The following is an 11247-nucleotide window of genomic DNA, read 5'->3' as shown; positions in this document are numbered from 1 at the left end:
TAACTAAACCCTGTCAAGCATACTTAGTATTCTATAAAGAAAAAAAAAAACAAAAAAAAAAAAAAAAAAAAAAACACATGGCTTCAAACAAACTTAAGCACCTTTTTAATCAAAGCTGCATTAAAGGCACACTAGAACAACAACTGGCCTTTGGTAAACGAAGTGAACATCTTGAACTTGAAAACTGAATGGCAAATGTTGCATAATTCACGGTTAATATTTAGTTTTCCCACTGAAAATAAAAGCAATAAACACTGTATACAATAAAACAATAGCAATGATAACATTAATTCAATAAAAGAAAAATAAAACACTCATGTCTCTCCAATATAAAACTCTCAAGTGCTAACTGTAAACATGGTTTGAAACCACTGATACATGAACTCCAAAAAAAAAAAAAAAAGACATCATTGAAGGAAAGGAGAAGTGTCCTAAGCAGTGGTTATTTGTTTTGAACTTGACAAAGATTTTGAGTTACTATTTGGTTCCACCAACTTGTTTCATGAGGAGGAGAATCAATTTCTCAATATGGTCAATCTGAAAGAGGGAAAATAATATTAAACACTATAAAAGAGAAGACAGCAATATGTATCTGTAAACTTGTGTTTGTAGCTTTTCCAACCTTTTGTTTTAACTCAAGACAGCAGCATGTTTGAGGAGCTAGAAGGAAATAAAGCATGCAGATAAATTAATAACGTTAATACTATTTCTAGGTTAAAGCTCTTAAGAATGCATCAGGTTGCCACTTAGAATATCTGACTGCAATTGACTGGAAATGTCTTTTATTTATTTATTTTTAACAATGCTCAATCTCTTGCAAGTTATCAGTCAATGACAACAACACCCACCATTTTCATCCTTTGTGCTTGCAATTTTGCGTGGCTCATTGCATTCCACTGTAGTCACAGTCTTGGATGCGTTTTCTGAAATCAGACACATAAAATGTTTGACAACTGCTCCTCTGGATATGATGACAGGGCTTCTTTCAAATAACACCTTTGAGTTACAGCTGAGCATACCAGGTGGAACAGCACCTGTGCACCAGAATTTCATTGCTAAAGATCCTGGGCAAATTCCTGTGCAAGCCCTATAAATCCCTACAATAATACACATCTTGCCAACATGAATTCTGCTCAGTGTTTAATTCCTCACCCAGTTCCTCAAGCCTGTAGCTGGCACTTAGAGGCACGGCTTGATCTTCCAAGTCATGTTTTGTAACATCTATAGATGTAGGTTGATCTGTGACCTTGGCTGAACTGACGGTTTGTGTCTTCCTCGGTTCTACATCCTTTTTTTCCTCAACAACAGTGGCAGGAGGCTTTGAGTTTGGAGCCTTGCTCGGTCCTTTCTGCAGAGCTCCAAGGATAATGGAATTAATGTCTCTATCAGCCTGACCAGACTGCTGGGTAAGGGTTAGCAGGTTGGAGGTCCCGTCAAAGCCATGCAGAAAGGCCAGGACGCCCCCGCTCAACTGAATCCCAAAGAGCTCCAAAACTTCAGTGGGCCACACTTTAGGGAAACTCTCTTTACCTGTGAAGAACAGGGTCACAATCATGACTTAATGTAGTTGAAATAAAATCTAAATCGGTCCTGTGACTTACAAGAGTTTTAACATTGGCAATGATTTGTGCATTTAGAGGTGTTTAGGGAGTAGGCTTACCTGCCAGTGCACATCTGATGATTTGGAATGGATGCTGGAGAAGTTCTTTGGTGATGGGAAGAATACTGGAGACGGGGACAGTCTCCATGTTCCCATAATCGGCATAAATGACATGTGCATGCTTGGTTGTTACCTCCAACACAACAGCTCGGTACCAGTTTTTGTCACCTGAATGATCAGAGTTGAATTTTATTGGTTTAAGAACATCTAGGGGATATTTATAGCACAGGCACATCACATAGCATCATAAACACTCTCATAAAGCACAACATTAAAACAAAGTATAGAATATGTAGCATGAAGTATTAAACATTTTAAAGTAGTCAGTTGTACAGTGGATGGGTGCACTCACTTTTATAGCTCTAGTTTAAAAGCTGTGAGTTAGACTACAGGCGTGTCAGTTTTAGACCTTACTTGCTTAGACAGGAATTCAACCAATGAATCCTAACCCATTACTGTATAGAGTTATTTTGGAAGTCATTACAAATACTTACATGGTACTTAACCAAGTACAGTAATTCCTTTATATTTCTAACAAGTCATGAAATTGTTCATGGAGGTTGCATTCATTTGATCTCAAACACAGTAAAACAGTTATATTGTAAAATATTAGTATTTAACATAACTTTTCTATTTCATACATTTTATGAATGTAATTGTAATTCATTCCTGTGATGGCAAAGCTAAATTTTTTAGCAGCCATTATTCCAGTCTTCAGCGTCACATTATCCTTCAGAAATCATTCTAATATGCAGATTTAATGCTCAACAAACATTATTAGTGATGAAAACAGCTGTGCTGCTTAATATTTTTGCAGGAACTGACAAATTTTCAGTATTCTTTGACAATTAAAAAAAAAAAAAAAATAAAATTTAAACAATAGCATTTATTTGAAAAAAAAAAAAAAAAAAAAATCTTGTAACAACGCAAGTCTTTATTCCCATTTTTAATCAACTTATTTCATCCTTGTTGAAAAAACATTTTTATTTAGCAACAAAATCAAAGTTTTGAAAGTAAGCACAAGTTATAGAATACTGCTGCTTCTTTGAAAATACTTACCATATGTGACCCTGGACCACTAAACCAGTCATTAAGTAGCATGGGTACATTTGTAGTAAAAGCCAATTATAAGTTGTATGAGTCAAAATTATTGAAATAAGTAAAGATCATGTTCCATGAAGACATTTAGTAAATTTCCTACCAAAAATATATTAAAATTATTTTGATCTGTAATATGAATTGCCAAAAACTTCATTTGGACAACTTTAAATGGCAATTTCCTCAATATTTTGTTTTTTTTTTTTTTTTTGGCACCCTCAAATTCCAGATTTTCAAATATTTGCATCTCTGCCAAATATTGACCTAAATCTCAATTTTAAAAAAAAATATATATAATAATAAAAACAATTGACACCTATGACTGTTTTTGTGTTCCAGGGTAATATATAGATTAATAACACTACAAGTTGATGATTCCACCTATTTAAAGGGATAGTTATCCAAAAATGAAAATTGTCATTAATTACTACCTTTCTGGGCCTTGAACGTGTCAGTTGCATTGCGGTCTATTCAGGGTCAGAAAGCTCTTGGATTACATCAAATCTTACTTTGTCTTCTAAAGATAAACAAAGGTCTTAAGGATTTAAAATGACATGAGGGGGAGTAATGAAGAAATTTAATTTTTGGGTGAACTAACCATTTAACCTGGTAAGAGTAAGCCACAAGTGAAGGTGAAACTGACCTGAGAACTGTGCACAACAGGCAGCTCCTGGTAAAGGATGGCACTGATTGGGGATTGGCTGTTTGCTGCAGTACTTCGCAACATCAGTCATAACAGCCTTCAGACCTTCTACATTCACTGGGGTGGGGCAAAAATCAGTGTAATGTAAAACATTTATTATTCTATGGATATAATATAACCATAATAATAGTTGCTTTAGCTAGACTTTATGCTTTAAATGCTATGCTATGAGTGCAAACCTTGTCCAGGGTTCATTATGTAAAAGAGACTAGGGCTGATCACTGCTGCCACTCTTGGTTGGAAAGTGTCAGTGCAAGACAGCTGCAGTGTCTTCCAGTTCAAAGGAAAAGAGTCACCTAGATGACAGTAAACATGCAATCAAAACGTACTTGTGCATTACTAGTAATAGCAATTGCTAAAATGTCTTAAGGTTTTAGCATTAGTTATGCTAACTTACTTGATGAGGTTGAATCTTCTGTGTTATTGGGAACTGGCTTGTTCACTTTCAAAGGCTCTTCCACAGGTGGATTCTGATCAATGGGTTTAAGAGTAGGCAGATCCTCAATCTGACTGGCTGGTTTAGCTGGCTGCACCGGAGGCTGTTTCACCTGTCCATAAGGTTTAGCCAGGTGCTCCGAGATCAGCACAGCAGCAATGCTTTTTCCAGCGCTCTCCAGCTCCACCCCATAACCCTTCTCAGTGATGGACTGCACTCTGCCACTCAATGGCTGACCAGCACAAAGAGCCTGAAATTTATGCACAGACTCTTTATTCCACTGACCCTCCACTGGCTCCACACCTGCACACATATGTATAATCCATTTACAATTTTATATACAGAATACATACTCGCATATTCAGAATGCATATTTACTAGGGCTGCCTTCGACTGAATATTTATAAAAAAAAAAAAAAAAAAAAAAAAAAAAAAACACACACACACACACACACACACACACACACACACACACACACACACACACCACAATTCATAACAATGAACCTTTTTTTGCCTATAAGCACTCAAGCACAAAAAGCTTGCCACATGCACCAGCAGATATTATAATTATGAATGTTTCAGGCAAAAACATTGAGACTGCATTAACATTTTAATAATTTGATAAACTAGTGCTTTCGGCTGAAGAGATTAAGTTGGCGACTCCACAGTAGTTATGTACCTGTATGCATGTTTCACATGGATTACATAATCCGAGAGTATTTGTTTTCTATTTGAATTGGTTCATTTAAAAGTAGACATTTCACTCTCAATAGAGAGCCTATATTTTTCATGCCTGCAAGACAAGTATACACAGTTTTTCATTTCACACATTCCGTTTGCTTTCATTATTTTACAAAAGCGCAATATTTTGTTGTTATTGTGAGTGAACACAAACAAACAGAGCCTTTATAGATTCGAAAGATGCATTACTTTTATCTGCGTGACCACAAACGAGCATTTTAAGTGTACACAACCTCACTGGCACCTCCATCACCAAGTGCGCTACGATTCAGCTTCCACACTTCGCATAGATGCTTGAATAGCACAATTTTTCTAGGTCATGGGTGGGAAATAATGATCCTCGAGGGCCAGTGTCCCTGCAGAGTTTAGCCGTTAATGATCTGTCTGTCATGGACTGCGTGACTGGAATTTTTTTTCTGCAACTAAGCGACTAATAAAATTTTGGTCAACCCAGCCTCTTCTTGTCGACTAATGGTTAGTCAACTATTAAAGGGCAGCCCTAATATTTACTTAAATGTAATTAATGAGTAAAAAACATCCTATAAAAACACATTTCAAATAATTTATAGCCAAACAGAGAAAGCAAACCTGCAAGCCAGCAGCGAATTGCTTGGAAAGGCAGTTTGAGCAGGCTTTGGGTGATGGCCTTTAGATGTGCTGCCTCCACCTCACATGAGTTTCCGTAGTCCACAAAATAAACTCTAGCTTTACCCTCTCCACACACTTCTAATACCATGGCCCTGTACCAGCGGGCATCTCCTGCAAAAAGAAAAAAAAAAAAGTGTTTGTTTCATTCATTGTGTGTTACTATATCCATGGTTTTTGCTTCTGAATAATGAGTTAGTATTACCGGTGAAGAGAGCACAACATGGTTCTCCCACAGTGGGGGTAAAGGAAGTTCTCTCCGATTCACAGTGCTTCATGAGCTCATAGGACAGCTCTGTCAGGACATGTGCTTCTGCCAGACACATTGATAAAATAATTAAAGACGTAAATGTAATGAGTCACACAAAGGAGACAGTAAAAACCTGATAGACAATCATACCTGCTTTGCTGTAGTTATAACAGTAGAATTCATCAAGGCTCTTCAGACTACTGATTATCAGCTCCACCTTTTGGCCATCAAAGGGAAGTTCAGCACAAGTCCACTCCATTTTCTCAACGACAGGTGGACCGAGGGCTAGAGTAAAATTAATAAAATGCATATATCAATTACCCTTATATATCAGAATATATCTGAAAAATATATATCTGCACAAAAAAAAAAAAAAAAAAAAAAGAAAGACAGAAAGGTTTATTCACTTACGAGGCATGTCAGGAAAGGAGGCTTGAGTTGGTTCATTCTTTTCGGTTTCCACACTTTCAGTGGCAGCATAACCCATGTTAACCAACACCTCAGCGGCATTGGTCTGAGGGTCACTGGACTCATCAATCATTGACACCAGAGCCCTACCATCCTTCTTACCCAGAATCTCAACCCGAATAAACCGGTTGCAAACCAGACGTTTCACCATCAAAATTGCCTCCTCTGACCAGGTGCCTGTTTGAGACTTTATACCTAAAGCAATACAAATGTTAATAAATCAAGAAGCAACCCTTGCTGGAAATCTGACTTCACATAACAGCAAATCAGTGAATGAATCATTGTACTGAACCTGCTAGAGAACAAGGGATTGCTTGAGTTGCCAAAGCCAGCAACTCTTTGCTGACTGGTCGTAGGCGATTTAGCTCAACCTCCTCAGAGTTGCCAAAGTCGATGTATCCAACACACACACGATCTTCAGAGGAATATGCCAGAACTTTAGCTCTATACCATTGGTTGTCCTCTGTAATACATTGAGATCACTTCAGAACACATCAATTTTATGGTGCTTTTTTTTTTTGGCAAAGGAATGCAAAAAAAAAAAAAAAAGTCTGAAGACACTGACCAGAGAAGAGTGAGCAGCAGACTGTTCCTGGCGCAGGTCTGAAGTTCTCACTGGCTGGAGTTTTTGAGCAGTGCTCCCTTAAGCTCATCTGCAGCTGCTGGATTACACCTAAACACATGAAGATTAATTACATCATAAACTGAACCTACTGAAAGTACAGCGACGACAGATGATGCTAAAACATTGCAGCAACAAAGCTTAAAGAACAAACAAACAAAAAAGTAATGCGCTATATTTACAGTAAGAAATCTTACAAAATTACTTCAAGGAACATGAACTTTCTTCAATATCCTAATGGCCTAATTTTTAACCGTATAACATATTTTTTGCCTATTGCTAAAAACATACCCACGCTACTTAAGACTGGTTTTGTGGTCCAGGGTCACATTTAATAATAACAACATTGAGCTAAAATAGTCTTTAAATTGAGATGCAGAAAACTCACTCGCATTTTCGAGCTTCTGACAGAGGATCTCTGAGGGAGACTGGAGGTGGGTGACAATAGCAGTGAATGTGTCACCCACTCCTTGAGTCAGCGGCTCTGGAGGCCTGGCTTCAGAGTTCTCATTCTTTCCTCCAGACAAGCGCTTGAAGTTCTCAAAGGATGCAGTCATCAATGAATCTGAATGAGAATGCAAATACATGGAGGTGAACAAACGTAAAGAATGGAGTGAATCATTTCACGATCAAGACAAGATAAAAACCAACTCACTGATGTCGTGTTCAGTCTGTGGTTTGACAGGAATGTCCTCCTTTACGGCATAGCCCTGCTCTATCAGGAAAGTGCTCATGTATTTACCTGTGGAACAAATTTAGACTGAACATGTGTTTCACCCAAAGCTCTTCAAACAGCCACTGCAATGAAGCATGAATGCCCTACCAACAGTGCTTAGAGGAACATCAACAGCAAGCAGAGCTCCATCATTCATGATATCCAACACTGTGAAAGTGAGACTCTTTCCAGCAATTAACTGCCTAACAGCAATGGAGCATTCGCCTGTCCAACTTCCGGTCAGAGGCTTTACGCCAGCAACACAACACTGCAAAGCCTGTCAGACACACACAAAATAAGCAGCTTTGGCATGACATAGTGGCATCACAAATCATTTTACAAGATGGAGCTATATACAATTAAGAATAATGTATTATGCAGTTGAGATAAAACTCACAAACGGTGGTGCAGCATCAATGTTCTCAGAGAGAGGCCTTATGTTGTCAAGCGTAACATTCTCCTCGTTTCCAAAGTCGACGTAAAACACACTGGCAACTCTGCGGGCCACATCGACTGACTGAACCTCAGCTCGATACCAGTTCTAAAACAGCATGAAAAAGACCAAAGTGAGCACTACAAAACTCACTACAGTCTATGTTTCCACTGCCCTGTTAAGCAGTCCACTTACACACAGGAACATTAATGCTTATTTCACAAAAATCACTGCTGTGGTTCTGACAAATGTAACTTAAAATAACTGCCTCACCCGATCAAGAGAAAATTTTACAGCACAGAGCTCCCCAATTTCAGGCTTGTACTCAGCAGCAAATGAAGTGCTATAAGCTTTCTGGAGCTCTTTGGTGATGTTTTTCAGGGACTCTATCATCTCAACTGACTGCAGGTGAATAGAGAATTCCCCAGGGTTCCTTAGGTCAATCACTGTACCCTGGAAAAAATGACATCCTTTGTGAGGGACAATATCAGTTCATGGAGCATAAAGCAATAAAGACCTAAACAGAAAAGTACCTGTATCTCAGATCCTTTAGAAACAACATTCTTGCGCAAATCACGTCGGTACATTCTCTTTGGCTGTACATCAACACTGATGTCCTTTATTTAAAAAAAAATAATAATTTAATAAAGTGATGTCCGCTTATAAAGGAATTAGATGGAATAACTCTTGCAAACATAAGTTAACACCGAGACCAATGAAATACCTTAGCTTGAAGGCCACCAAGTCCATTTCCACTTTGCATAGCTGTGGATTCCTTAGCCTTCTCACTATTTGAAATAAAGGAGGAAAAAAAAGGCATTTTTTACACTGTGCTTCCAAACCAACACGCATAAGATGCTAAAAAAAAAAAAAAAAAAGATCCCTGCTAGTACCTGGCAACTTCTGGAATGCTAGGTTTGCAGACATGTCGATGAGCTTTCCAATCCTGAGTCTGACAAGCTACAGAACAGTAGCATGTTTTTTTACAACGAGTGCACCTGAAGTTTCCTAAAGAGAATACAAGAAAACATTACTATAGACATACTTAAGACATATTTGCACCACTATCAGTGGGCAGGACTGTTTCACATGTGCACTGCAAAAGATTATTTTTTTCCCCATTACAAATATTAAAAAAAAAAAAAAAAAAAAAAAAAAAGTTGTGTTTGAAAGAAAAATATTTAAGTCAAAATATCATGAATTCTAAGAGTTGTTCTCAGACTTAATTAAAATGAGATATAGATGAGGCTCTGGGATGTGTGATAGTATGTTTAAAATAACAAGGAATGCATGATATAAACGGCCATATGTACATGTGTACACATTTATTTATGCATGCAATGTGTAAATCGTACAAATCCAAAAAGATAAGGTCTTAAAAAAAAAAAAAATCCAAATGTTAAATCAATAGGGGTAAAAAAAAATTACCACATTTTCTGGTTTTAAAACCAGAATCTGAACTAAACTTGATCACATTTCATAAATATCTTAAGCAATTTTCCTTCTCAAATAAATGTATCGATTTAACAACGTTTACATATTGGCTCTGGAAAATAATACAACATATTGTTTAAGAAAATTTTTGCAGCGCGACAAAAATGACAAGAAAATGATGAACACACAAATAGAGCAAAGTAACCTACCCTGGTGACTGCAGTAATTGCACAGCTTTACCAGAGGGCCCACCATAGACCCTGGTGTCTGTGGGGGAGTCAAGAAATCTCCACACTGTGGGGAAAAGATCAAAAATAAATAAATAAATAAATAAAACACTTTAACTACTACAGAAAGCTCTCTGGTTAAAAGGATAGTTCACCCAAATACGAAAATGACTTCATTATTTACTCACCCTCAAGTTGTTTTAAACCAGTATGATTTTTTTTTTTTTTTGGCTGAAGATACTTTGAAGAACATGGGTAACCAAACTGTTTCTGGTCCCCATTGAGAAACTCATACAGGTTTAGAACTACTTAATAGAAGTGATTTATTTTTGGGTGACCTATTCCGTTAAAGCCTCAAGAGGAAAATATTACACATATATCCACATAGCAATGTCAAAGCATTAAGACATTAGTTTTAATTTAGGTACTTTGAAAGCTGCATCTTATATTTTATATACAGACATTTTTAAATACATACATTCTGACTTTTCGCAGAAATCACATTCTCCTTTCTAACGCCATCACCCATAGGACCTAAAGAAGCATAAAAAAGGAAATTATCTGGATTGTATTTTTTTTAATGACATGCATATGTAATTCTCAAAACATTTTACCCATACCATCTAGGATGTCACTTGCTAGTAGATTTTCCTGAGCGAGCTCATGAAATGTTGGTGCTGGGCCTCTAGGAGCGAGTGAACCCGGTCCAGTCGCAGGTCTCCTCAAAGGGAGATTGGGCCTCATCAGGGTCTGAGTGAAGGCTCGATTCATTCTTCGTCAGTCTTTCTGTGAAATAAAATACACTGTTAATCACTATTACTGGTCATTGTGTGTGTAGCGTTATTTGGGATAATGCAAGGCTAGTCAATTCTGTTCCTGGAGATCCAACTTCCTGCAGAGTTTAGCTCAAACTCTGCTACATTACCCTGCTCTGTCATTTTCAAGTAAACCCAGAGACCTTCATTAGCAGGTTCAGGTGTGTTTGATTAGAAATTGGGTAGGTAACGTTATATCTCAAACAAGAGCAGTGAAACATAAGGTTTGACGAACGTGGAGGGTCACGCATGTCCTTATAATAATTTTCGTTTTGTATAAATGTGTGACTACAGCACGCATAAGCTTCTCACAACACTTTCTTACATAAAATTTAAGTTATAGTTCCTGAACTAACTGGAAAATCCAGTTTATTGAATATAACCATGACCGCACTGATTCTGAGGAAAAACCCAATATTGATTACACGTGGCTTAATCGACGGAGCACGTTTATTATTCGCATATAAATTACTTTATATATTCCCTTCACTTTGTTACATTTGTTGGGTAAGACTTAATACGTATAAATGCAAGTATGTAACAACTTTACCGAATATATTATCGCAGAGATGAAAGACGCTCCTCACTTTGACAGGAGAAGGTCACCACGCGGTAAAAGGCATTCAATGCGCATGCGCAATTGAACGACCTCTCTCTCACCTGAGGTCTTCACGTGACCTTTTTTTCCTGCTTTTCAAATTTTTAGGCTACTAGTAAGGTAAAAAGTCAATGATGTGAAATATATTTGGTCGGTTCCTCGAAGAAACGTTTATTATTATTATTATTATTTATATTTTTATTTATAAATGCGTAAAACCTGCACATATTTGTAAATGTAAGATAGAAACGAGAACAAAGTTATAGATTAAGGTAAGAGATTAAAATAAAACATCCATATGGTGTATTAAAATTACATTTAAAGTGAATGTTCAGGATAAAAAAAGCAATGTGTAATTATTTTGTAAAAATCTCTAAAAATATAAAAATACATAAAGAT

General features: G+C 37.1%; 1 protein-coding gene across 1 annotated transcript; it reads right to left on the bottom strand.

Annotated features, from left to right (window-relative positions):
* Nucleotides 1-90: 90 nt before the first annotated feature.
* On the bottom strand, nt 91-10896 carry tdrd1 (tudor domain containing 1). Its single transcript, XM_051123605.1, has 26 exons — nt 10801-10896; nt 10056-10221; nt 9914-9969; nt 9418-9502; nt 8668-8782; nt 8499-8562; nt 8308-8391; nt 8048-8227; nt 7739-7882; nt 7450-7618; nt 7282-7368; nt 7015-7191; nt 6570-6677; nt 6297-6467; nt 5948-6199; nt 5687-5821; nt 5492-5599; nt 5230-5400; nt 3859-4200; nt 3641-3757; nt 3402-3518; nt 1661-1828; nt 1153-1530; nt 849-923; nt 623-660; nt 91-537 (listed from the first exon to the last, which is right to left on the bottom strand). Exons 2-26 carry the CDS (start codon nt 10204-10206, stop codon nt 478-480), a joined length of 3552 nt encoding a protein of 1183 aa, XP_050979562.1. The 5' UTR covers nt 10207-10221; nt 10801-10896; the 3' UTR covers nt 91-477.
* Between the last annotated feature and the right edge of the window lie 351 nt (nt 10897-11247).

Source organism: Labeo rohita, chromosome 12 (assembly GCF_022985175.1).
Source record: "Labeo rohita strain BAU-BD-2019 chromosome 12, IGBB_LRoh.1.0, whole genome shotgun sequence".
NCBI classification, from domain to species: domain Eukaryota; kingdom Metazoa; phylum Chordata; class Actinopteri; order Cypriniformes; family Cyprinidae; genus Labeo; species Labeo rohita.
The sequence above is the reverse complement of the archived record's forward strand: the minus strand, read 5'-3'. Positions and strand labels throughout refer to the sequence as shown.

Coding starts and splice junctions, on each gene's coding strand:
- tdrd1 (XM_051123605.1), bottom strand. CDS start 10,206: ATGAATCGAGCCTTCACTCAGACCCTGATGAGGCCCAATCTCCCTTTG. Junction 8,392..8,498: donor TTGGTGGCCTTCAAGCTAAG/GTATTTCATTGG, acceptor TTTTAAATAAAG/GACATCAGTGTTGATGTACA. Junction 5,600..5,686: donor TTATAACTACAGCAAAGCAG/GTATGATTGTCT, acceptor TGTGTCTGGCAG/AAGCACATGTCCTGACAGAG.